At 38.8% G+C, this 27711-nt stretch overlaps 1 protein-coding gene across 3 annotated transcripts in view; it reads right to left on the bottom strand.

Moving 5' to 3' along the window:
- Positions 1-27711, bottom strand: part of SMARCA2 (SWI/SNF related, matrix associated, actin dependent regulator of chromatin, subfamily a, member 2) — a 114785-nt gene that overhangs the window by 75971 nt on the left and 11103 nt on the right. For 2 of the 3 annotated variants that reach the window (XM_064439135.1, XM_064439136.1), the window contains exons 3-7: positions 19797-19920; positions 8853-9182; positions 7893-7994; positions 5402-5651; positions 1130-1256 (exon numbers count right to left, since the gene is read on the bottom strand). In XM_064439135.1, the coding sequence (XP_064295205.1) occupies positions 1130-1256; positions 5402-5651; positions 7893-7994; positions 8853-9182; positions 19797-19920 (933 nt within the window). Of the gene's footprint in view, positions 1-1129; positions 1257-5401; positions 5652-7892; positions 7995-8852; positions 9183-19796; positions 19921-20069; positions 20150-27711 lie in introns of those variants that run through there. The other variant, XM_064439137.1, reaches the window with a different exon arrangement.

Below are 27711 nucleotides of genomic sequence, written 5' to 3'. Positions count from 1 at the left end.
TGGTATGGCAGAGTAAAAAACAGTCCAGAAGATGTCCCAGTCTCCTCTTCCCTTTCAGTTCCCTTTCAGAACTCTTACAGTTCGGAAAAGATCCAGCATCTATACAGCTGCAGCAGCTCTGCCTGTCTCCCTAAATAAATCTTAAGTCTCCACAGGATGGCCAAAAGTGTTAATCACTCTTAATCACCATTTCTTCCTTCTTTACAAGATGCTGCAAATGACTGTCCTGCTGCAATGAAAGGTGCTAGTCATGATGTTACACCACTGAAGTAAAACACGAATGAAAAACAAACATAACATACTTTTTAGAGCTGGACTTGAACATAGCTAACAACTCATTTTTTTGTTGCCAGCTGCACAGGAGACAGCAGGGAGAGGTAAATGTTAAGGCTTGGAGCAGTATTGCCATAATCCCAGCAGTACAGCAGGGGGAGCCTGCTGCTTTTCATCTGACCTCTGATACAACTTCATTACAAAGGAGTGCCAAGGGTAGAATGAAGGAAGACTTGAACATCATGGTACAACTACTGCCAAAGCTTCTGTCAAGAGGCCCATGAAAGTCTGGCAGCGTGATTCCTTTTCTGAAATTCATTTGCTGACACATGCACTCAACATCCAACTTATATCTTGGGTATGATCTTGTTACAACTAATTTTCAAAGTCTGTGTGCCACAGTGACAATCCTAAAAACAGATGACAGAAATATGACACGTAACACTAATGTACAACTCTTCCTAAAACAAGGGGACCCATACAAATATGAAGTATGTCCAGAAAGAGGCATCTGTTGGGATTTGTGCTGAAAAATCAGCTTGCAGTCTGTCCAGCTCTTGTTTTGCATTTCTGCCAATGCCATGCTCTTTATGAAGGACACAGTTCTATGGTAACAGTTCAGACTGGAAGATACAGCAGAAAGCAAAAACAACACCTGCACATTTTTATTAACAAAACAAAGTAAAATCTAAGTTAAACATTTCTGTGACTTGCTTATCAGCCAAGTTTGCTGTCATGCAAAATCTCCTGCTTAGGCTCAGTGCTGCTGCAAAATCTCTTGCCAGTTTACTCTGTGCAACATTAAAACATTTGTCTGTGACCTCTACAGGAATTTTCTTAAAGCAAAAGGCATTACCTGGCGCTGGAAGTTCAGTAACCTAAGTGCCTTCAACTCCACTGTAGCTTTGGTTCGCAAATCAGGTGGCAGAGAACCAGGCAAGTTCTCCAGTTCCTGGATTCTGTGAGCAATTCGAGCCTGAAGTCTAAGTAAATAGAAAAATGGATAAGACATCAGGAGAAATCTTTAAGTAGTTATTAAAATTATACAGTACAAATAGGCAGTTTCTCTCAGGCATTTATTTGGCTTTTACTAATTCTTTCTGAACTACACAGGCTTTTTGCAGAGAAGACATTAGGTATCCTTTTCCACTTTGAAAATCAATTGTCAAATAATGACAATACCCCTTGACCCGTCTTTTAATTTTCACTAAAAGTTTATGCATGAAAAGAAACTTGGCAATTTTATTTCACTCATACTACAGAGGATTCTGTTTTCAAGCTTCTTTGATGGGTATTGTTTTATGCACAGTGTTGTCAGTGATGGCACAGACAGAACTTTAATATCTGGAATTCTACTGGCTTATTGACAAATGAAAAGTTCATTAGTAAAGTGTTCACACTTACATAGCTGTTACACTGTAAATCAGATTCTATTTCACTCTTCCTTTACAAGCTCCTTTTGCATTCATTTGCAAATTCAAGAGAGAGAGAAAGACAAGAATAATGGACAAGCCAGACAGAACTTGCTGTTTTCTATTTTTTACATTGAAAACCAAGATCACAGAGCTAACAGTTACATAGTTTTTGTGTTTTTATTTACAAGTAAGTACCACTGTGAACTGCAAATTTTGCAAAGGCACTAAAATAACAGGGCCCAAAGTTTTAAGTTATCCAAAAGCTGCATCTAAGTTCAACTGAATCAGTGCCCTCCATTTCCCACATGCTTTAGCAGAAAAAAAAACGGGGAAAAAAAACCCAAACCAACAACCAAAACCAAACACACACTCCCCCTGCAAAACCAGACAGTCTTTTCTCTTCAAAGTCAAAAACCTCGAGGTGCAGGAACAGGAAGGTATCTATCATCTCCCTATACTGCACAGGACTCACAAAATTCCCCTCTTCTTTACTTTCACAAAACACAAAACATCATGTTAGGAAAAAGTATCTGCTGCTGTTTTCCTGGAATGATGCCTTTGGAAGTGCCGTGAAGGAAGAAATAAAACAGTTTCTATAAGGCTTCTCTGCCTACAGTGATCGTTCTTCCCTGCCCTTTCACCCCCTTATCACTCCACAGTTTTAGCACAGCGACATAAACTCTCACGCACTCGACATGTCAGCCTCACAGCTGGAAAGCAGATCACACATCAGGCAAAATGGCTGCACCTGATATCAGAAGCCAGAACAAATCAAAATACTAGTATCTCACAGTAACTGCATGCCTCATTTGAAAAGCAACTGGAATCACTTGTACAGTTTAAGACAATATCTCTTCTGTAATGGTACTCCTTCCTAAAACTCCTAAACTTCCTAAAACTATGCATTTTTTTATATTACCAAAAGACTTTTGAGAAGGAGGTAATGCTGCATTACTGCAGAAGACTAATTTAGGGTCCTCAAGACAGCAAAAAATTGGAGAAGAATTAGGCTATTTAAGTTTTTCAAACAGATTGAAAAGTAGATCAAGAAGGGTTACTTCCTAACAAGAGAAAGTTCTATTAAAAGCTACAGATATTTGTCCAGCACAGAGAAGATCATGATTCCTGCAGGAAAATTATTCATTCAGAAAATGACATTAGCATATTTTGTTCTTTCAAATGTATGTACTACACTAAAAAAAAAAAATCCGAATTTCCTACAACTTCTCCTGTTACTAGGCATTCCAGTTATTAAGAAGAGATTTTAGTACACCTAAGGATGTAGAACATTGAGAATTAGGTAGTTTACTTGGAGATTAGATGTACTATTGTACATCCATATGAAAAAGCAGCCAAGAAAATACTGTTCTAAATCACTGATGCCCTGCCTCTTGCTTATTTACACAAGGATGTAATCATGATTAACAACTATGATTTACTACTCTATTTCACTCCCTAAATAGCTGCAATGCTTCTCCTGAAATCATCACCTACAGAACAGCCAAATCCCAGTTTCACTGACTTTAATGAAACTTTAGGAGAGCAGCCACAACCTTTCCAAACTTCTCTTCTGAACTGTGAACTTAGTAAGGCAGCTGAATACTGAAGAAATTTTCAATGTCTTTTTTTTTTAAAAAAATACTACTAATATTACTAGTAATGTTAGTACCCTAGACAATATAATTAGTACTTCTAGAAAAGTCTGGAATAAAACTTCAAAATATGTTCCTGTAGTTTGTTTTATATGTAACTCATCTGGCTGTCATTTTTCATTATTCTTCCACAGGTATGCTGTAGATTTTCATTAGTATTTAAAATTTTTTGACCAAGACTTTATTTTAATAGAGAATAGACCTGAGTTTCAGTTAGAGTTTTCTAAGGTACTATTTGTACTGACTTAGACATACTGATTTTTTTTTCCTATTTCTTCCCTCTGGATGGATTATAAAACTTTTAACCACGTAACTCATGAATTAGCACTAAATTACTGTCTCCCCAGCAGCACACTTCACACCTTCAGTCCGGAAACACCATATTCAAGGTCTTTCTCGTGATTTAACCCTGGCCAGCAACTAAGCACCACACAGCCACTCGCTCACTCGCTGCCTGCTGCTGCCGCCGCAGCCCACCCACCCCTGCTACTCCCTCCAATCCCCCTGTGCTACCCCCTCCAATCCCCCTCCGCTACCCCCCCAAATCCCCCTCCGCTAGCCCACCCCCACAAATCCCCCTCCGCTAGCCCCCCCAATCTCCCTCCGCTAGCCCCCCCCCACATCTCCCTCCGCTAGCCCCCCCCCACATCTCCCTCCGCTAGCCCCCCCCCACATCTCCCTCCGCTAGCCCCCCCCCACATCTCCCTCCGCTAGCCCCCCCCCACATCTCCCTCCGCTAGCCCCCCCCCACATCTCCCTCCGCTAGCCCACCCCCACCCCCGGCCATGGGATGGGTGTAAAATCTAAGGGTAAAAGTGAGAAAGAAGCTCATAGGTTGAGATAGAAACAGTTTAACAATTCAACAAATAGTAATTTTTTTTAATTGTAAGGAAAAGAGAGAAAAAATAACAAAGAGTGAGGAAAATAAAACCCAAGAAAGACAAGCAAAATAAATGAAAGCAACTGCTTACCACCAACTGACCGAGGTCCAGCCAGTCCCCAGGCTGAGCACCCCCACCAATCTCCACCCACTTTTAAAGCTGAGCATGATGATGTCATACAGTATGGCATATCCCTTTGGTCAGTTGGGGTCAGGTGTCCCAGCTATGTCCCCTCCCAAGTTGGGGTCAGGTGTCCCAGCTATGTCCCCTCCCAACTTCTCGTGCACCCTCAGCCTGCTCCCTGGAGGGGCCATGTGAAGAACAGAAAAGACCTTGATGCTCTGTAAGCATCACTTAGCAATAACAAAAACATCCCTGTGTTATCAGCACTGTTCCCAGCACAAATCCAAAACATAGCTCCCTACTAGCTACTGTGAAGGAAAATAACGTTATCACAGCCAAAACAAGGACAGTCACTGAGTAAACCTAATCTGTAGTTCTCAAGGATTCCTAACTTAATCATGTCAAAGCTCATACTTTCCCACAGTAAGGCAGTATAACAAAATTCTGCCTTTCAGGTCTATCTGTTTGAAATACAAACCCCTGAAATACTTATGTGATAATTCTGTCTTTTCGTGAAAATAAGTAATTCAAACAGTTTTCTAAGTATTTCAAAGTGTAATGCCCCTTTATTAAAGAAGTTAACTACTGAGACATCCTAAGAGCCAACCCATCATCACTAATAAAATTTGTTTTTGCTGTGGCCACTAAATCATCATCCTTTTGACCTCCACTGTTCTCTTCTAACTTCCCTTTCGTTTTTATTCTGAAATTTTTCTGCACTGACTTGGTTTCTCTGTAGACTACAAGGATTTTGATTTCTTAACTGTCAGTGTTTGCAGCACCCAGGCGATACACTAAGCCAGCAGAGTCCTTGAGCCTGTTTTAATCTTATCTGTTTTGCAAATATGCTGCCAGAACGCTTCACTAGTTCATAACTTGGAGCAGAATTAAACCATTGTTTGGTTTGACATTTCTGTACTTCTCTTTGACACACTCTCACTCTGGAAACTCATTTTATACTATTGTCACTACAGTAGTTGATTGCAAGGAGTTTCAGTTGAGAAAGTGAAAAACCAACAACCTGCATATGCATTTGAATCTTGTTATTCACTTTTACCTATATTCACGTTCTTGGAGTATTTCAACAGGATCCAATCCTTGTGGCTTCTGGATAGGGCTGATGCGATTCTGCTTTTGCTGCAGCTGAACAATGGGTGAAGGCTGTCCCGGTGGTGGCTGTGGTACAGAAGGCCCAGGCACAGCAGCAGCAGGCTGGGCAGCAGGGGGGGCAGGAGAAGGCCTCCCACTAGGGGGTGGCGCAGGAAGCTTTTGCTGTGCATTGGAGACACTCATATCTGGGGCTTGGCCTGAATCACAAAAAGTACATATTCATAACATGAAATACGGAACACAGAAGAAAATCAAGATGGTTTCTGAAGACAGAACGTGAAGCTAAGGTAAACATTCACAATTACCAGAAAAAGCACACTGAGATAGACTAAGCTCCCTATTTAAAAAAGCATACTAAAAAGCAGGTATACCATACACTGCAGTATGTGGTCCAAATAAAAACAAAACAACTGGAACTTTATGATGCATGCCATTTATCCCATTCCTGCTGACTTTTAATTCTAGCATTAAAAGAAATAAAACAGCTGTAGAACTGATTTCATGCAAGTGTAGGACTTAATTCTGCCTCTTGTTCACTATCACTGAACCACTTAGAAGGCGGCATCTAGATCACAACCTGGCAACAAGCACAAGTAGGTCTGCTTTTAGAACTGTCAGAACTAGACAGCCATATTAAAACTTCTACAACTGTACTTAGAAGTACCTGTCATATATAAATAGCCTCTGCTTTGTTACAATCTCCTATCCATTGTATTTAAGTATTCCAAATACCAGGAATTTGATTACTGTTTTACCTTACAGCAATCTAATCGTCTTGAAAATTAAAACCCCAGTTAACATGAAAATAGTACCTGCCATTTATAGACACTAAGGGTCAGAGATTTCAGCATGCCATTATGACAACAAGTCACCCATGCATTCAGATGTTCAAAAATTGTCACTGACAACAGACATTGCAAACAAAGATGCACTTAATTGCCTGAGGAGTAATACAATTTAATGCTAGGAAAAACAATTACAAAGTACACCTGCAATCTTCTAATCAGGCTTAATTCAAACCGAACACCCTGAAAACTAGATAAAAATGTTCCTTTAAAGATCACAATTTGTCATTCACACATCTGCATCAAACTCCAGAAAAGAAGCTTGAGCACAAGCTGTAGATTCTGTATTTAGCAACCCTGTGTTTCAGCTTATAAAGAAAAAGAAAAGAAAGCAAGCCCACCAAAAGCCTCTGTGTGGCCTCATTTTTCAGGGAATCATGCACACTGAAGAGTAAAACAAACACTACCACGAACTGCATAATGAATGAAAAATAAGTGTAAAGAAATAAGCACAGTCTTTAAAAATACATCAAAAGAAACCTCCACACAGATACAACAAGGACCGATATTTTTTTCCTATAAAAACAACATCAGTGAAACAGGACACACATATTATTATGACATACTGGATTAGTTAGATAAAACTATCAATCTAGCAATTCTCTACACCTGCCAGCACTTTTAGTAGCAGCATTTGAGCTAGAAGGCACTGTGCCTGGTAAGCTCATACATACAATTTCTTAAGGAACACCTTTTCCCCTCTTTATTATCCTACTCAAATTTTAAGTATTCATTGGGAGTGTTCCAAGAAAAGCAATTCTACATCTGATTACATACTAGTATTTCATTCTCTTTTTATGTTGCCCTAAGTAGATGACTAATGACAGAGATTTTTTTGTGACATCAACTATCATGGAGTCATCACTCTACCCAGATTTACCCACAAGTAACATAGCATAACATTCTATTGTATGAGAAGCCTGCGTTATTCATAAGCCTGCAATATTGTACTTATTTTTAAATCTCTCAAAAAAAAACCCAAACTTCAAAAAAATATGTATTACTAGGGATTTCTAATTCTTTTCAGTACAATACTTCTTCCACTCTACTTTCAAAGAATAAAATTGGCCTGTAAACCGAAATCTGAATGATTTGGTTCAAAACCATAATCACGCAGGGGAAAAAAGTTACACTGTTAGATCTCAATGACTACACTGAACTTGCAATGCAAACCACTTTAGGGAAAAAAAAACACCACCCAGCTTAATTTTACCATGGTTTGAGAACTTTGGTTTACAGTAGCAAAAACTATAGTTGAAAGACAAGCTTGCTGCAATTAAGTATGCTCAGAACATAACTTAGTATGTAGATTTTATGGGTGTCCCTCAAGCAGCTTACATATTTCACTTTGTAAAAAAGTGCTTTATGTTCAGTATGCCTAACAATTGCAGTAGTTTCATGTGGTCAAGTCATTCACGGATGAATGAATGGTTAGACCCTCCTTGATTAAAGTCCTAGGCACAGTAAAGGCTACACTACTTTTCTGCATGCTTTTTACCTTCTTTTTCCCACTGCATCTTCTCCCCAGACTCTACCCACACTGTTTAAACATAAGCCTGCATGTCACAAAATTAGCATTATATTCCACTACACCTTCAGTCCAAGTTTTAGGGGTAATGGCAGCTGTATGTCCAGGCATCCCTGGAGCAGGCCCTGGTCCAGCTGCAGCACCACTCATTGTATGTAACCCAATACCTGCAATTTGACAGAGGAAAGAAATTTATTAAGATACAAAGCATTTCCAAGTACTCAGAAATTATTCTGCTTTCTAGCATACTAGTCTATCCAAGCAAGTAGTATTTCTCTTCATTAAATAAGGATTTAAGTAGATTTTATTGCGAAAAAATCTATGTAATGAAGCATATTAAAATCACGTCTCCGAAAAAAGCCTTACCTGGTAGCAAAGCTATTTCCACTGAAATGACCAGTGAAATTATTAAAATCATTACTAAAAAGAAAATAGTATCATCTTAACACTCAATTTCTATTGCAGACTCAGTAATGGAAGCATTCAGAAACTAACAGGTGCAGGGCATTTAATGTAACAGCTTTCTCAGGACAAAAATGTGCTTATGTGCTTGCCTACTGCACTGTAACATCTATTATCATTAGGAGAAAACAAATGAATATGCTCTTTTCCTTATGTTTTTCACTTGACAGCACACTATAAATGGTTTGGTTTACTTTCAACAACTTAAATAATCAGTCAGCTTGCTCCAGATTTTTTAATCTACCTTTCTGCATAGCAACAGGAGGCTGAAAATTCATTCTAAGAAAAGTAAAATTATCAGTAAAGTACAATAAACATTCAAAAAACGTCAAACATAATCAGGACGGACACAGTACTGCAGAGTGAAATCACTTTTATTTCAGTTTTGACAATATCCTATTGATAGTAGATGCGGTTTATGCACTTGCTCAAGATCAAAACCAAAGGCTGCTGTTCACTTAGATGCCAAAATTATAGCCCTGCACAGCACCCTTTTCTTTATTTTCCACAGGTAGAACTTCAAGAATTACTTGCACAATGACACAAGGCCTAGATTCACTTACCAGACTGTCTGTTGAAGGCACTGGGAGGCTGCTGCTGCTGAATGCCAGGCAGGGTCCTCTTGCCCTGAACAGCAAGCTGGAGGTTTTCTGGTAAAGGCTGACCTCTAGCTAGCATTTTGTATGCTAGAATCTGAGCCCGGAGCTGATGCAGCTGTACAGGGCTGAAAGGGGAAGGACCTCTGGTAGGTTGATTCATAACTTGTGGATCTCCTGGTATAATGGGTCCTGGCTGGCTGGGAGTCATCTGGGGTGGAGTTGGACCTCCTCCAGACATTGGACTAGGCACATGCTCCGGTGCTCCTAGTGGAGACGGGTGTGGAGACATATAACCTAGAACAGGTAAGAGGTTAGTCACATCTAAATTCTATCAAATTTCTTTAACAGTACAAAAATTTCATTATCAAAATTTCTCAAGTCAGGATAGCTGTAGTATTTTCTTCATGAACAAAAGTGCAATCCAAAGTTCCCTGGGACATCAAGATAGCCTCATGAGCTACTCTTTAAGAAGAACCATGATTATATAGTCCAATAATTCTGAAAAATAACAATTACCCTCACATTTGGAATAAGACAAACTAAAACATAAAATACAATACAGAAGCATCAGGATGTGGTACTGTTTCATCACAATGTTGGACAAATATTTTCTTGTGGAACACATGCAGTGAAGTCCGCCTATTTTACAGCATAATATTATAAGTTTATTTTGATGCATACACATCAAGGAATACCAACTCACTGATATAGGCCCTCTTCGCCAAAACTCACCAACACAGAGAAACAGAAACAGATGGTATTCAATTTCTATACAACTGCTCTTTAATTTATACAGATTAAACGTTTGAGCCAGACAAAGAATGTTCAATACCTTTTACCATCTGGGTGCTCAAGGACTTGAAACATCAACTGCAAGCACAGACATCACTTTCTGAAGAAACTGATGAAGACTGTGTTACTCTACAGAGGTCCAAAAGAGCAAGTACAGTTCTGAAGTGAACAGTGCTTGTATCTTATTACAGCACTTGCAAATACAGTGGGTTTAAGTTTTAATTTTAAATACACTTAATATATATTTCTTTGAGCTTCACAATGCACCCATGAAAAGAAATGGCATAAATTTCTAGTGAGGATTCCAAGAATATGTAGCATGTTAGAGAAAAAATATCAAAGATGACCCTTCAGGCAATGCACAACAGACAGCTAGATTTTAAAAATGTCCACCAAGAGTGAAAAAGAGGTAACAATATTTACCAACTTCACAAAAATCAAGAAATTTTATGGCTCACTTCCATAGTCTTTAGCAAGCCACGATCACTGAACTCCAAAGTTCATGCCACAATTCATGGTTCTGTGACACTCTTCCTGACACTTTAAAGTGAAAATACATCTATTTCATCTATACACAGTCCAGATCACAGAAGCAAGTAATTCTGCCCCCTCTTTAGCTTTGCTGTTCTTAGTGGCCTTTCATTAAGGGCAGCACAGGCAAAATCACCAAGTAGTCTCAACTCTTCTGAGATGACAGCAGCTGCAAGTCACTAGAACTTACACAAGTGCGTAGGTGAGAGTGCTAAAGAATTGAAAGTCCACCAATGCCGAGGTCTGGGGATGAAAATATTCTACAATAAAGTAACGGTTGTAAATGTCTGAGATAAAGGACAAAGAAGAGAGAATTTGAGCTCTTCTGAAAAAAGGGAAATGAGGTAGAGGTACACTAAGGAAAGAAAAGACCAGGTAAGACAAGACAGAAACAGACTGAGTTCAATCTTGTAACTGAAGTAGATGAAGAAAGGAAGAACACCCTAGTGAGAATATGGAAAATTAAGCAGTTCAAGAGAAAAACAGGGAAGTGAGGTGCGGAGTTCAAGGAAAAGGTTGAAAGAGACCTTTAAAAGTTAAAATTACTGTATATAAAAACTGTTTATACATCCATTGGCAGCGATAAAAGCTATGATAAATATCCGTAAGTTCACTTAACTTATTCATCTCCTTCCACTAACTTACTTTTGCCTCAATTTTTTAAGAGGTGAAGCTACAAATCCCTCTTGCTGAGCACACTGCTTTAAAAGAACAACCAGCATGCCACAACAAAAACCAAAATATTCAGCTGCATTATTGTTTTATACTATAAAATGGGATTTAATGCAATGTTTATGCATTACTATTAACACTTCAAAATATCAACATTTACTTTAAATAGCACCTACTTAGAATTACATTGCTTTCCAAACTGGCTTTCAAAGATAAGCTGCTTTCCCTGCTCAAGTTTTATGGTTCAAGTTATATATTCTTTAATCAGTGATAGATTTCTGATTCAGGATCTTGAAATCCATCTGTACCATAAAAACTAAAACTGTGGTGTAAGACATTGAGCACTTGTTTTCAGTCCTGACAGTTCCAGCTGCAAGTCTGTGCCTATGTTTGCAGAGAGGAGTTTTTGCAAGCAGACGTTTTTTGAGCTTTCTAGACATATATTACCTATGCTTTCTCTCTCCTTCAAAGCCCTATGCATTAGGATTCTTGGCAACAGGAAACTAGGCTTCATGAGAGTATGAATTAAAACAAAATTCCAATAAAACATCTCAGGAAAGAACAAAAGCCTTCCAAATTTCTTGTAAAGGCTCTAAAATGTGGTATTTACGGAACCTAAATTTTGTTATGCTATATGGAAATTTCCCTTTTTCAGTTTGAATACTTTCAAAAGATTTAGCAGTGTGACAATACACACAGTCACAGCCTGTCCTAATAAAGTCCCTATACCACTTGCATTTTTTCCTATCTTATTACACATACTGTAATACAGGTGGGCACGCACACATGGGCTCTGAGTAAGGACGCATCAAGGTTCACGAAGATTAAGCTTAACCAACAAGTTTAACTTGTCATAAAAGAAAAAGATATTAAAGATACTGTCCATAGGAATGTTTAATACACAGGCAAAGACAGACACCCTTCTGAACTTTGCAAACATGCTTTCATTTCTTTTGAAGCACTTCAGAAGCATTCTTCTGTGGCACACATGAATTTCCACAATAAGTATTCAGCAGGTTTTTAAATAACTAGCTCATTACTTGTTACTTGCTGAACTGCCAGGTACCCCTTCCTCTAGAACTTCCACAGAAAATTTTGTTTTCTATTCTGCATAAATCATTCTGTTTAATTTAACCTTTGCAATGGAAGATGGCAAAAGCACTGAATGATAAGGTTGCAGAACACTCAGAAGAGTTCTAAGTGCTTGCAAAGGACCAGGAACCTTTAGTTCTGAAAAATATATGGAATAGAAAACACCCACCACCAGGAAAAGGAGGCCAAACAGCCCAATGCACCATTTAAAATTGTGGTAACTCCAAAGCTTTATGGAGTCTCTACAGATCTTATCCAGGTGAGTTCTGAGAATCTCCAGTAATGGTGATTCTTAATCGCTCCCATCGTGAATATTCTTTCCCTTAAGTCCCATCAGAATGCCACTTACATAACTTGTGACCATTATTTTTTGTGCTTTTGCTATGTACCTCTGAGGAGAGCCTCATTCTGTCTTCTCCATAATCCTTCAATGGGTCGTAGAGAAGGCTACGTCTGAAACCCTTCTCAAGTTTTCAGCAGTTACAAAGCACTGCTTTCTTAACTGAATGCATAATTAGTAACACTCTTTGCATCCCACTTTGGTATCAATTTGTTTGACAGAAATATATCATCACAACATGTTGTAAACAATATATATTCTTTACAGTATTGACACTGGAAGAAAACCTAGTTCTAACACTTTACCAAACACAAATATTTTTGCAGGGCAGACTGCATAAAGAGTTTCTGCTTTAATTGCTTTTAATTTCACTTTAGTTAACAGAAGCAAAGCACAGCTTCCTCATCTGTTTTAAAGCTGAAGAACAAGACAGCTAAAAATTAGGAGACCTTTTTCCTCCACTTTTAATCTATTGTTAAACAGAGGAGAACACACATGAATTCTAAACCCTGGTAACGAATATTAGAAAGAGTCAAGGTTTTACCAGTCCAAACACTGGAATATTCAACAGAGGTCTTGACTTGCCACTAAAAATTAAGACTGAAATGATGAAAGTATCTGAGGACCATAAACGTCAAATCTTTCTGCTAAAATTGACAGGAAGGGTACATTTTCACTCAAAAATGTGACCATAAGAGGATTTTTGGATTAGGAAGATGTAGATGTAAAACATTTATATTAACTACCACTTCAATCACCAGCAGCTGAAATTCATTTTGAAAAAAAAAAAAAAGAAGAATCAGGTACAAGCCCACAATACACAGTAGGAAAGCATAATGTCTTGAAACATTGTGGAAAATACTTCATGTTGGACCAAGGCTACACACTTTCTCAAGGTAAGCAAAATACATTTCCCTGTTGGTAGTGTGGCCAGAGTTAACACCAATTCTTGTGAAACTCTCAACAAAGAGAAAGAGAGACCACATGTGTGCAAGCCATTTAAAACTAGGACCATAGAAATGAACTGTTGAGAGATCTTATGCTGGCAGCCAGATGGATAAGGTGCCAGATCTTTTCTCATCTTTAAGAGGCTGAAAAAAAATCAGAAAAGGAAGTACAGCCAATTTAAGAACAGTAGGGATAATGAACGTTGTTTGTGAAGAAGCAGTAACTTAGTGAATTCTGTAAGTTAAGCTTAATTTGTGTATCTTTATATGAAGTTCAATAAATACTGAATTATAATTAAAAATATATACAGATCAAGGCCCAGAACCTTAAATCCCTGCAGAACTTATGTTTCCACTTACAAGCAGCACACAAAGACACCTGAACTCTTCAGACTAGTCTGTATTTCGCTGCTGTATCACAGTAACTGCATTTAATTTGTTCCAAATTCCAGAAAACCACAGAAATTGTTTGTTTCAGTCCATTTATATCTTTTTATGTATTCTAATAATGATATTTTATTTTATATAAATATTTGGCTTGTCTTTGCGATTTCTCCCTATAAATCTTACAAAGTCAAAGGCAGTTTCTAATACAATTCAAATTCAGTTAAGTGTAGTAAGATTACTATTGAAACAGGTAAAAAGAAATTAGAGCAATGGATCTTCCTTTCATTTAACCTATAAGCATGAAAACAAGGATATTAAGACTAAACAGGGACATCATTGTGCATAAGTTCAAGAAAAGAAAACTGGTCACCAGACATAGTCAGTAATGTTACCCTTTCTCCAATTTGGCAGCAAGAGTGGAAAGGAGTAACTGTTGAGGAGAAAGATACCAATTCAGAATATTTTTCCCCATAAATTCATGTCAACCTTCTGAAAACCATTTTAGTATTGCAGTACCATTGCAAACCATTGCAGTATGACTGCAATAAAAATGTGACAATCTGTCTGAGCTAGTAACAGATTCTTTCTGCATGACTAGCATCCCACCAATAAAAAAAAAATTCAGAATCTAAGTATTAAAGTTGCATACCTTATTTTAGTAATTATTGTTAGTTAAAAAAATGCAGGCCATTCAAGCAGCCGATTGGCATTTACAAGAAAAATGAAAGTTTTTGCAGATTTAGCTTGCAACTGTTTCTGATTTGCTCATCAAAAGTAAGTCATCTCACGTCAAAATGGGTCAGTTAATTATTTCTTAATATGGACTGTAACAATCATTACTTCCATAATTCTGTATCGATTTGTTCCCTGTAAATTCAGTGGTCTTTATTTCAAGATTGTTCACTCACAACTGTACGTTTGATTTATATAGATTATATCTACAACTGCACCCGCAGTTAGCCAATTTATTTCTAATTTATCACCCACATTCATAAGCATGTATTTTATAAAAATTCCTGCTTTTGTACTTCGAGAGACTCTTTTGCAAGGCCTTCTTCCCTTTAAAAAGTTACTAAAAAGACTGCTATTGGAACATTTAAATGAGATGTCATTTTGTCATCAGTTCCAACTGTAAACTGCATACAGAAGGACTACTGCCTATGCATTTATCACAACTGTTCCACTCAGAGCTCTCAAGAACAGCAGCATTTTATGAAGACTATCCATCTCCCCATTCTCAAAGAATTAAAAACATTGTTTCCTCCTCTAGCTTACCAATTCTTCTCAGAATCTTGGAGCCTGTTTACAGCTTCACAGATTTCTGGCAATAAGGGACCATTACAGCTACAACAGTGTACCTAACATCTTAGACCAAAGACTCCTCTTACCCTCTAAATCATCTTCCCCCTTCAGTCTGTGGAACAGATGAGAAAGACAGCCAGTGTTGACTTAAATTTCACGTGACAAAACCTACCACAAATACTTGGGTAAACCTTTGGGACAAGGATATCTTCGTTAAGTAAGATGCAAATATTTAATACAGTCTGAATTCACCTAATTTAAATTTGCAGGTACCAAAATTCACTGCACCTTTTTTTTCTTTTCTTTTAAAAAGGATCCATCTATTACAAGCTATTCTAACACCTGGGAATGTGAAGACTGATCAAGTCACTCTCTGAGAGCACAAAAACGGATTTTAACATTCTCCAGGCAAAAACCCAAGTCTTTCAAGTTTCAAATAATTCCTTTGCCTTCTAAATAAGGCACAATTTCACAGAATCATAGAATTAAGGATCGAAGGAACTTCACAACCCTCAACTCAAACAGGGTCAGCTACAGCTGGCTGCCCAGCAACACGTCCAGTCGGGTTTTGACTATCTCCATGGATAGCAACTAGACAACCCCTCTGGGCAACCTACTGTACTGTTTACAAAGCCACATTTACAGTATAAGCATGTTTTCCGGTGTTCCAATGGAATTTCATGTGCTTCAGCTTGTGCCAGTTGTCTCCTCTTCTGTCACTGAGTTTCACTACAAAAAGTCTGGCTCCCTCTTTGTCACTCTGTCCCATCAGGTATTTCCAAGCCTTCTTTTTTTCAGGCTATGCAGTTTCAGCTCACTCAGCCTCTTCTCATACAAAAGATGCTTCAAACATTTGATGCTACCTTAAACATTTCTCAACATCTTTCTGAACTGCAGATACTAGAATGGAATGCAATACAGCCTTCAGCTAATTCATTAGAAAAGGTGATACAACTCCTCAATTAATATGCCCCTGCTCCTGTATGGAGGTAATACATTCCATCTCATGGTTTCAAACACAGTATATGGCAATACACATTTAAGTGTGCCAGAATAACCAACTCTTTTCAGCCTTTCTGCTTTGTATGATACAGTCTCATACCACCTACACAATAAAAGGCTTTGCTCCTAGACATAGAATGCTGTTGGCTGTGCTAAAGTCCACGCTAGAGGGGGCATTCTACCAAGAATCCTGATCAGTCTTTGTAAACATCTTGCTCGTTATTTACTGCTAAGCCTCTGTGCTATCTGCAAATCCTAACAGTGCTGATTTTACACTTTTTTCCAGACCACTGACAAATACATTGAACAGCACCGAACCAAAATTGAGTCCTACAAGACTAACTAGAAAAATTCACAATTGGATGGTCAGCTTCTATTTATAGTTAGTTTTATAATTTGTCATTTAACTAGCTTAATATATTTAATATAGGTTATATTGATTTCACTTAGTGTTATCATCCTGCTATATCGGAATGACATAGACCAACAAGCTAAGCACTTTTTATAACTCTATCAGGTGGGCAAACTTGTGTCTATCATTACTACTACTGGCTTTAATGATGCACAGAGAAATCCCACACAGGGGCCAGGATCCATTTTCCTGATGACTCTACAAATACTGAACTGCACTAAGTATTGTACCACACCTGTCTACACCTTAATAAATCAATTTAGCTTGTGATCTCCACAAAAGGAATAGTGAATTTGTTTGACAAGGCTGACTTTATGCCATCCAGAGAGACCTGGACAAGCTGGAGAGGTGGGCCCATGTAAATGTGACAAGGTTCAACAAGGCAAAGGGCAAGGTCCTGCACCTGAGTAACGGCAACCATGGATATCAATACAGGCTGGGGGATTGAGAACGGACTAAGAGCAGCCCTGCAAAGAAGGACTTGGGGGTATTGGTGGGTGAAAACCTGGACATGAGCCAACAATGTGCACTCGCATCCCAGAAAGCCAACCGTACCCTGGGCTGCATCAAAAGAAGCACAGCCGGCAGGTCAACAGAGGTGATTCTGCCCCTCTACTCAGCTCTGGTGAGACCCTACCTGGAATACTGCATCCAGCTCTGGGGGCCCTCAGCGGAGGAAAGACATGGACCTGTTGGAGCAAGTCCAGCAGAGGGCCACAAAAATGGTCAGAGGAATGGAACACTTCTATGAAAAAAGGCTGAGAGCGTTAGTGTTCAGCCTCAAGAAGAGAAGGCTCCAGGGAGACCTTATTGCAGGCCTTTCAATACTTAAAGGGGGCTTAGAAGGAAAATGGGGACAAACTTTTTAGCAGGGCTTGTTGCAATAGGATGAGGGGTAATGGGTTTAGGCTAAAAGATGGTCGATTCAGACTAGATACAAGGAAGAAGTCTTTTACAATGAGGGTGGTGAAACACTGGAGAGAGGTGGTAGATGCCCCATCCCTGGAAACATTCAAGGTCAGGTTGGACAGGGCTCTGAGCAACCTGACCTAGTTGAAGATGTCCCTGCTCACTGCAGCGGCGTTGGACTAGGTAACCTCTAAGGGTCCCTTCTTACCCAAATCACACTATGCTTTTTCCTTAAAACTATTCTCAATGGCCTGAATTATAGGCAAGGTCATATGACATTAAAAGTCAACATTCTTTGATTTTACCCAGAACCAATGCTAGATTAAACAATATTTGACTGATACATGGCCATTCTTCTTATGCTTTCAAACTAATGGCAGACCTTTAGGTTAATCCATCCCCTGGGGCTTTGAACTTCTTCAGCTACTTTCCACCAAATGACTGAAAATAATAACATTAATTAGCACATACATTTATCTACTTCAATTTGAGGCCTACAAACAATAAGCCATTAAAAAAATAGATCTAGAACTAATGAGGTGCAATTTCTATTTGACATGCATATTGTTAAAAATTGTACAGAACTGCAATGTAAGCTCAACTATCAGATGTCCAAGAATCTACAAGGAAGTAAACGTTATAATAAGTCTTGGTTTCTAACAATGTACCAAACAACTAAAGATTTTGTCAAAATTGGAAGATTTACCATGCATCTTTCCATGGATTCTCAGAGAACTCATACTGTCCTCTCCCCATGAGTGTAGACATGGGTAAGCTCTCTCTCTTTTACCACATCACCTCTTTCCACAAAATTTGTAGAAACGTAACTGTCTTACAGGACCCTAATCCTGTGGTAAATCAGAATGAAAGTATCCAATAGGTGGAAAGGCTCCTAAGAAACCTGGCCTTCTACCTTGGATGTGTACACTAATGGCGAGAAAGTACAAGGTTAGCAGATGGGACTTTCCCCAACATGTATCAGAATAGCCTCAAGTGCCTTCACCATTTTTTGTGAGAAGATAATTCTGTAAGAATAAAAAAATTATACACAGAGGCAAAGAAAGCTAAAACACTCCTCGATAATTTCAAGTAGAGTATTTAAAAGATTATAACATGTGGGGGGTTTTTTAATTATTTCTTTAAAAAGCCTGCTTACATTAGAACTCCAGTATTCCCTGTTTACCTTGCACGAGTTGCCAACATACACCAAAGAGAGCAGGGATCTGTAGTCTTTAGCCTACCACAGCTGCTATTAACACAATCATCTTTTTGCAGAGCAACACAGCCTGGAAGTCTGATCTCAGCCAGCACAGAAAAGAAGGGAAAAAACCTCAGAGCTACTTGCATTAGAAGCATTTGCAACTCACGCTTTTGTATTTTGATCACATTATGCTTGAATTGGACCCATCTTCATCTTCAGACTAAGCACTCTGTCAATTTTGAGGAACAAGTTCATTACAAGGAAAACAGTGGCTCTGATTGCAAAGTCAGGTAAAATTTTGCTCTTGGACGATCACGCTTGCACCTCACTGAAATCAGTGGAAGAGTTTTAACTGATGGAGGATTTGTCCCTGCAAAGTCAGTTCTATTTTACTTAACTAATATTAAAAGGTCTAATGGAAAAACAGTATTTTCTAATATTCAAGGTCCCAGACAGGGATTCAGCTGACAAATTACAGACGAGGGTTTCAGTCATAGCTCACTGAAAAGTCACAAAGCAGTTCAGGCTGAGTAATTTTGCTGATCTGTACCTGTTTTCTCACTCGAGCTTTTCACTTATCCTATGTAATAAACATGCAAATATATCAAACAGGGACCATCTCTTAATAGATTTGTACAGTGTCAAAACAGGACCCTAATTTCAGTTGGGGTTCTTCAAGTGTTGATGCACTATAATTAATTATGCAATATACAAAGTGTTATCTGCTGAACTAATTAATACTAGCAGGTGTTACCACTTAAATCTCCAACATACTGAGCTGCTTATAGAACACATGTCCTCTTATGCTGCAAACTAAAGGACACAAAGAAGGCATGTAGCAATGTGGTAAAAAGAGTTTCTATTTTCTGGCATTACAAATTTTGGAAAGAACTTTGATCAGCCCTTGACCAAACATTATAGATATTAAAGAAAGTTTCTCCAGGTTGCTTGGGTTCTTCTCTCTTATCATTCCTTCACCACAGGATTAAAATAGATCATATTCTAATGCATTTACATTAGAATAGCCACATAAGATAGGAAGAAAGTAGGTGGGGTTTTTTTAGAGATGTATAATCTCTAATAGATTTTGTCCAATTACTTGCCCCTGCTGCAGACTTGAACCTTAGCTTTTTTCCAACACATGACTGATGGACAGTCCAGAAAGAAAGGGATTCAGTTATTCACCTTGCCCTGTGATAGCAGTTCAGCCTTTCCAAACAAAGCTGGAAGGAAATAAATGGAAATCTGTTACATGGAACTACTGATTCTTTGTGGAACAAAGGGGCCCCAAAATCATACAGCATGCACAGTATGTATAAACCTTGGCTATGCTGGTCCATTGGACTCTGAGGTGGGCCCATTCCAGGGTGAGGAGGTCGCATACTCTTCATGGAGCCACAATGAACGTCTTCAACCATTCCTTTTTCGTGCAAGCCATCAATAGACTGTGAAAACAAAATAAGTTTTTATATAGACATATATATAAATACACTACAAAAATTGAAAGGACTTTAACTCAAAATCTGAACAAATACATAAAGAGTACAAACTTCTCTTAGCAGTCACTCAAAAGAAAAGTAATGGGAACCTTTACCCGCGGAATCAGACATTTGGGGAAGCACACAGCACCATAAGGCTGCTCGTTCCCTCTGTTTCCTTTTTGCCTTTTCTTTTTTTTTTTCTCCTTATGAACTGTTTGGCAATGCCAGGGAGGCAAACTTTCCAAATGCAAACAGAGGAACTGTATTGGCCTCATATTACAAAGCAGTGTAACACACACCAACTTATGAAAGTACAGCCTGTGGCTTGGCTAGAGTTATTTTTAGCCCAAACTTTGCCCTTTCAGTCACTGCTCTACTGGAATGCCCTAAACACTGTTTCTCTTCAAAAACAAAGATGACAGTGCAGGAGGTAACCTCTTCTTTGCAGGTAAAAACAGGGATAGGCAGTCAAGAAACTGAAGACTCAAATACTTGTGCTCCCTACAGCTCCTGTCACTTCATTCGCTCCTCAAAAACTACAGTTCCCGTGGTACTTGAAATGCAAAACAGGGCCAAGTGCCTTCTTCAGAGTGAAGAAAGAGAAGACAGCTTGGGGTCAGAAAAACATGCTGAAGGCATGCAGGGCATTGGAAAAGGCTCCATAATAGAAACTGAAGGACTCTGAATGTGATAATAGGGGAAAAGTAACATCAGAAGGAAGATGTCTTAAGAAAGCTAAAAAGTTTTACCTGAAAGGAAAAATTACATCAGGTCCCTAACTAGGGAAGAGATTATTAACTTCTCATTAACTTTTAACTTAGAGCTCTGCAAGGCTTTATATTAGGAAGGAACAGGCTGGCATTTCTTCCAAAACATCTCTACATCTCTACAAAAACATGCAGCTCTGCCCCCCTCTGTAAAACGTGCGTGCATGCACACTAACACTGTTCTTGCAAACCCTACTGTGAATGGAGCCCTTACAGTCTATCTAAATGCACACCTATTTATTAAGAATTCTTTTTTAAAAAAAAGTTAAGAAAACTTACTCCACTGGAAACAACAGGCAACTAGCAAAAAGAGTGTACAAGAAGCTACATCAAGTCACAGAAAAAAAAAGACAACTGTCACATTTCTTTTTTTTTCAAGCAATTTGTTGCACATTAATCAATTTAAACAGAACTAAACATAGGTGATCCTTTCCATAGAGGAAAAAATAATTCTAAATTTTAATTTGTAAACCCTTCATATAAATTTTCCACTTTCCATTGCAATAATCAGATTTGATTGAAAGTATCTTTAAACACATGGGGTTGGGGTTTTTTTTGTTGTTGTTGTTTATCAGCATTTTTGAGGGATTTCACTGTCATTTTTCCTATTCAGAAACTATAGACTAAAAGGAGAAAAGATACAGAAAGGAGAAGTAAAATAGATCTTCTATGTTTCATTGAATTGTTTAGTTGTCAGGAAGTATAAAAACATTCCTGAAAAGAACTTGTAACAGAAAAACACCCATTACTTGAGATTATATTTTTGATTACAAGGACTTGGAATAGGAAATAGAAATGTAGAGATAGTTGACTGACACATTAAAAATAGTTCCACTGTGCTAACCAAGTAAATCCCAACACCCTTTCTGAGGCATGGAGATCCCTCCCTCTTCCTTCACCCCTACTTGCAGATAACCAACGTGGAACAGAACGCTCAGTTCACAATCTGGCTGCAGGAGCTGAATACTACAGAAACCAATATACCTGCAAAGCCAGATCCATTCCTATTTTATCATGGTATGTGTTGAGGACTAAATCTTTAGGCCACCAAGAGAAGGAGAAGACTGCAGGAAATTGGATCTGATTTCCAGAACAGAGGACTCTAGGTGTACCCATCTGGTATGTGACTGCAGGGATGGGTGTCACTGCACTAATGCGTGGCAACCATGAAACCTCTGTGAATGCAAGCAGCTCTGATGGGACTAAGGTGGGATACAGCATGCATACCCAGGGCATTAGAAGTACCTGCATATAGAAGGTGGGGAAAGGAGCTGGGATTAACAAAGAGGAACAGTGAAGAGGAAAACAAACACGTGGCCTTTCAAAAACAGAATTAAAAAAAAAAAACAAATACCCAAACAGGAACAGAAAGGTGAAGACATGCCCATACAAGAAAACACCACCTGAAAGAATACTTCTATGGAAAGAACTGATCAAAATAATAAATGTTTCTAAGGATTTAAAAAGAAAACCAAAACCTGTGGTGAACTGAAATGCTTCAAGTGTAATAGAAGGAAGCCTAAATATAGCAAGAAAGGGGTTTGCTTCTGTGTGTTTGCAGGAATTATGCTGCAAAAAAATGGAAGTGAAATTAATCAGAAACCGAATAGGAAAGGTAGAACTCATTAACCAGTTTTTTACTAGCAAAGCCACAGAAGATGAAGACGACAAACTTCTTTGAAACAAAATTAGTTTGAATCATAGAATCACAGAATGGTAGGGGTTGGAAGGGACCTCTGGAGATCACCTTCTCCAAACCCCCTGCTTGAGCAGGGACACCCAGAGCGGGGGGTACAGGAACGCGTCCAGGCACGTTTTGAATGTCTCCAGGGAAGGAGACTCCACAGCCTCCCTGGGCAGCCTGTTCCACTGCTCTGTGGATGATCACAGTACTGCTAATTTATGCAGAGAGACTTGTACTTCCAATAATATTTCCCATCTAAAAGCACCTCTACTGCCTGTGGAAAAAAACTATAAAATAGGGGAGACAATTCAGCAGAGGACTACAAGAACTGAAAATTAGTTATTTTTCATAACTTCTTTGAATCACTGTAGTTACACAGTTAGACAATAACTTTAAACCTATATAACAGGTTAAAAATTACAGAAAAGATCTTACACACAATGCAATCTCTGTAAATTCTTCCTTCCCATATAAATTATTAAAGACACCTTCCACAATTACATTGTTGGCATGAGAAATGTAACCTATACTACCAATAAAGTACTACTAGCATGTTGGGATACGTGGTTTTTTATGCTTTTATTATGACAGAACAGAAGGGAAAGAGGAAGTTGAGACATACTCAACTTTGACTACACATTACTATTTTCATTGGTCCCCATAAGTAAGAACAAGCACAGAACAGGCCAGATATATAAACAGTGCTTCCAGAAAACATAACGAGGGATGAGCTTCAACTGTATGCAAGCCCACACCTACAGACTTGGCAGACTTACAGACTTTACATAACGCCTAACGCATAAGGAATATTTTGCCTACACTGCTTTTGCTCTGAATTTAGTAACTAAGGTCTTCTCACAGGCACTATTGCATCACAGTTTGACCTATTTCCAGGTAAACTGTCAGATCATAGTGCCTTTTTTTGTTTCCTTCCCCCTTCTTAAAAAAAAAAATCAAACAAAACACCAGCCTTGAAAACAGAGACCAAGATCGAATATCCAACTAGATTTCTTCTAGACCATGCATCGTCTATATGAACAAAAATTACATAGATCAAACATCAGTGTGCTGTCACATAACTGCACAGCATAACTGAAATCATTACTGATGGACCACCAGACTTTGTTCTTGCAGTAAGGGCTTGGCCAATAAGTCTGTTAATCTCTTATAAATCACTAAAACACCATTTTACACAATGTCTCTGCTGATTTTTCAAGATAGACAATAATACTTTTTTCTTTTTTTCACCAATGTAAGCACATACAACAAAAATAATGCAGGGAACATGCCTACTGAATAAAGAGGCATTACTTCCAGGACCATGAAAGAATTTTAAGATTGCCAGAACATCTAATGTGCACAGATCTGTTAGCCAACAATATTCGAAATGGGAAACCATTTTAATGGAACATCTGAATGAAGAAATAATATACTTAGTGAAAAAAAATATTTTTTGTAAGAAAATAATTTTTTCTGTTGCTTACTTTTTCTCTCACTCAGCAAAACCAGTAATATTGCCCATAATATCATAATAATTTTTCCACAGCCAGTAACCATTTACAGTACACACCATTACAAATTCACAGAAGTAGTGATTATGCATCACATTACAAATAGAAGATAAAATAAACCAAAAGGTCAGAGTATTCTTCCCATCCCTCAAGTGAGAACCATCCAAATTAAATAGATATACTGCTGTCATAACTAAGAGTTAAGCAGTTAATATGTTGGACACATGCAGAGAAGGGCCACAAAAATGATAAGAGGCTGAGAGGGTTGGTGTTGTTCAGCCTCAAGAAGAGAAGGCTCCAGGGAGACCTTATTGCAGGCCTTTCAATACTTAAAGGGGGCTTAGAAGGAAAATGGGGACAAACTTTTTAGCAGGGCTTGTTGCAATAGGATGAGGGGTAATGGGTTTAGGCTAAAAGATGGTCGATTCAGACTAGATACAAGGAAGAAGTCTTTTACAATGAGGGTGGTGAAACACTGGAGAGAGGTGGTAGATGCCCCATCCCTGGAAACATTCAAGGTCAGGTTGGACAGGGCTTTGAGCAACCTGACCTAGTTGAAGATGTCCCTGCTCACTGCAGCGGCGTTGGACTAGGTAACCCCTAAGGGTCCCTTCTGACCCAAACCATCCTGTGATTCTATGATTCTATTCTATGAAAATCATGTGGCCTAGAGTCAGGGACTAGAAACTTGTCTCAACATTGTTGGCAGGCAAGTCTCACTACTAAAGCCTGATCATTACGGCAGCTGAATGGAACAGTTTAATCACCAAGGTTGACGCAGCACAAATGTGTACTCCATTATCTCGGAGTACTCATCCTCCATGCATACGCCCGGGCCCAAGGCCAACTGGCAACATATGGTGGGGGGCCTCGGACCCTCTGGAACGTTCAAGCACCCTCTAGTGACAGTACTGGGCATGCGCCCTGCCACCGAGTGGGAGGCAGGGGTATGCAGAACAGTTACTGACTATGCAAGAGAGCAACGTTATAAAAGGGAAAACCAGCAGAGAAGACATGGGGCACATTCTGGAACATTCCCCCTCCATCGGCTTCAAAGATTCATCAGACGCCCGGACTCCACCCGCGCCTGGACCGGGCAGACTGCTGCAGATCCGTGGTGATAGCTATCACAACGGTCCCACTCTCTCCCTCCCATTCCCTTTTTCACCTGTGGGGTTTTTTTTTTTTCCTCTCTTCCTTTACTTTTCTCTCCTGTATCTATTTCTGGCCAAATAAAGTGACTTGGCACTTGACTCCATCTTGAGTCTTAATTCGGTTTCCGAGAATGTAAAAGGAACCTAGTCACGATAACACATTGGAGTCAATCAGAAGTGAAGCCCAGTCACCCCCAACCTCCCAGAATTATCTAAGGTTGGCTGGAAAGCAAGGGGGTTTAACCTCTGTCAAACTGTTCAACCCAACAGTGGATCGTGACACCCAGCTGGTGCACAAGAGCATACAGAAGGCTGTATCAGTTCTAACTAAAACCAATCAGCCCTGTGTTCTGCCTCCAGGGGTGCTTGTATGTGGATGCCAAGGAAAAGTAAGATTAGGGCAGTCACGTAACAATGCTTTCCTTTATTATCTTCCCAGCTGCCAAGTATTTTCACCTCATGAAATTCTCCATATTACCATTTGTTCATCTAGCAGTGTCACCGCCTGACAGACTTCTTTCTCCTTAAATGTAGCTGTCTTACATCCAAGGCATACTTCAGTAAAATTTTGATCTGTTCAGTATTTCCCTGGCAATTTCATCAACAGCCTAAAGATTACTTAAGAAAATAGCAGAAAGACAGCTAATTTACTGCTTCTGTCAAAACTGCCTTATGTAAATCAATAGCAAATTTTCCTGTGGAAGGGTCTTCTGGTTACTAAGTGAATATAGAGTTTTCAATTTTCATATTAACAGTTGTTAAGTAAACATACTTTAGGAATTATGATTTATTATTATCTATATCGCACAAGACGCAATGGACACAAATTGGAACACAGGAAGTTTCACCTCAGTATGAGAAAAAATTCCTTTACTGTGCGGGTGACAGAGCCGTGGAACAGACTGCCCAGGGAGGCTGTGGAGTCTCCTTCCCTGGAGACATTCAAAACCCACCTGGATGCTTTCCTGTGCCCCTGCTCTGGGTGTCCCTGCTCAAGCAGGGGGGTTGGACAAGATGATCTCCAGTGGTCCCTTCCAACCCCTACCATTCTGTGATTCTGAGAGTCTGTGATTTGTATCAATCAGTGTTTTCTCTATTGTTGGATACTTCTGATCCTTTTAATGCATTATATTATTCTTCATAAGCTAGTCAAACTTTTAACACAGAACGAAGGTGCTTCCCTACTTAGTTTGTGAATTTAAAAGTAAGAAGCACACCCCGTTGCATACATGGGATCTGTACTCCACAAGCACTTGTGTAACTGGGACACATTTTGGGCAATCTCTCACTTTTACTGAATCACACTGGGACTTGAAATTCACACTAAGCAGAAAGAAAACGTTTATTTGGCCAAACTGCAGGTGGCTGACCAGTGTTTTATTACATGGAACAACACTCAAGTAATATTTGCAAAATAATTTTGAGGCACCCTTCCACAGCATTTCTTAAATAGACCCTTCCATCAGTTGTTACAATTCACTATTCGTGGGGTTGCACAGGAAAACAGACCAGAAAACTGATCTAGACTGAAAAGTTAACGAAGAATATTTTTTTCACCTGGATCAGTTCAACAGACCCATTTTCTAACTTAATCACACACACATGAAGGCATGCTGGAACTTGTGAACTGGCAACCAAGAGGACAGCAAGGCTGTTGCTACTAAGATAAAGACCTATGAAATTACAGCCTTTGTTCCGTTATCAGAATCAAGGTACAGAAAAGGAAAAGTAATTTTCCTATAACTATACTGACTGATAGTGTTTGAATTAGCTATCCAAACTCTTCACATTCATGGTGTGTTTTTCAAAACATTTTAATGCCACCTCAGTAGGAGAATTTCTAATTTCTACTCTGGCTCACAGAACTTCTGATACTCTTCTGAAGTCTCTGAAAGAACTTTGTGGGATGAGTTTGTTGGTTGGTTTCTAATGCTAACATCGCATTAAATGTCTTAACACACAGTTGAAACAGGATCAAGCAGTTAAAAACATAACGTATGGAGCAATCAACGATTCTAATGGATAATTCCTGGTGTCTCTGTCTTCTTCTGCAGGTAGAGAATCTCTTAAAAACAGAAAGAAATGAGAGAACTGAAATATGTAAAAACCCTGTCTGCCTATGAAGTTTGCGACATGCACCAGAGTACTGAAAGCTTGGCTGTAACTGACTCTGCAGCAATGAAATGCCAATTACAAATGTCTAATATGGATAATAGCTAAATTACATGCTTCAAGATTCAAATGCAGAAGTTTTAGCTACTGAATGTACTGACCTCTCAGGTATTACAACAGTTCAAACAGGCAGCTAGATCCTCCACTTCAGCTGTCTTTGTGCTATTAGAAATTTTAAAGACACAGTTCTTCACACAAAAGATGGTAGTGTCATGTCCCTACTGACTAGACACTGTTTTAACTCTTTTAATGAATGAAACTGATCCATACATGAAGATGGCACCATAAGGATTTGCCAATTCATGAGGAATATTAAAATATGTTCACAATACTTTAAAACTATTTTTTATTGTAGATTTAATTTCTTTCTATGTTCATATAACAATTTCAAGTGGAATCCACAATAGTTACCAAAATGTTTTCATTATCTTGGCTCTGTAAGCTGTTACTGTATCTTTCTGAGAGGA

Source organism: Phalacrocorax carbo, chromosome Z (genome assembly GCF_963921805.1).
Source record: "Phalacrocorax carbo chromosome Z, bPhaCar2.1, whole genome shotgun sequence".
NCBI lineage: Eukaryota > Metazoa > Chordata > Aves > Suliformes > Phalacrocoracidae > Phalacrocorax > Phalacrocorax carbo.
Note: the sequence above shows the minus strand (reverse complement) of the source record. Positions and strands in the feature narration are given on the sequence as shown.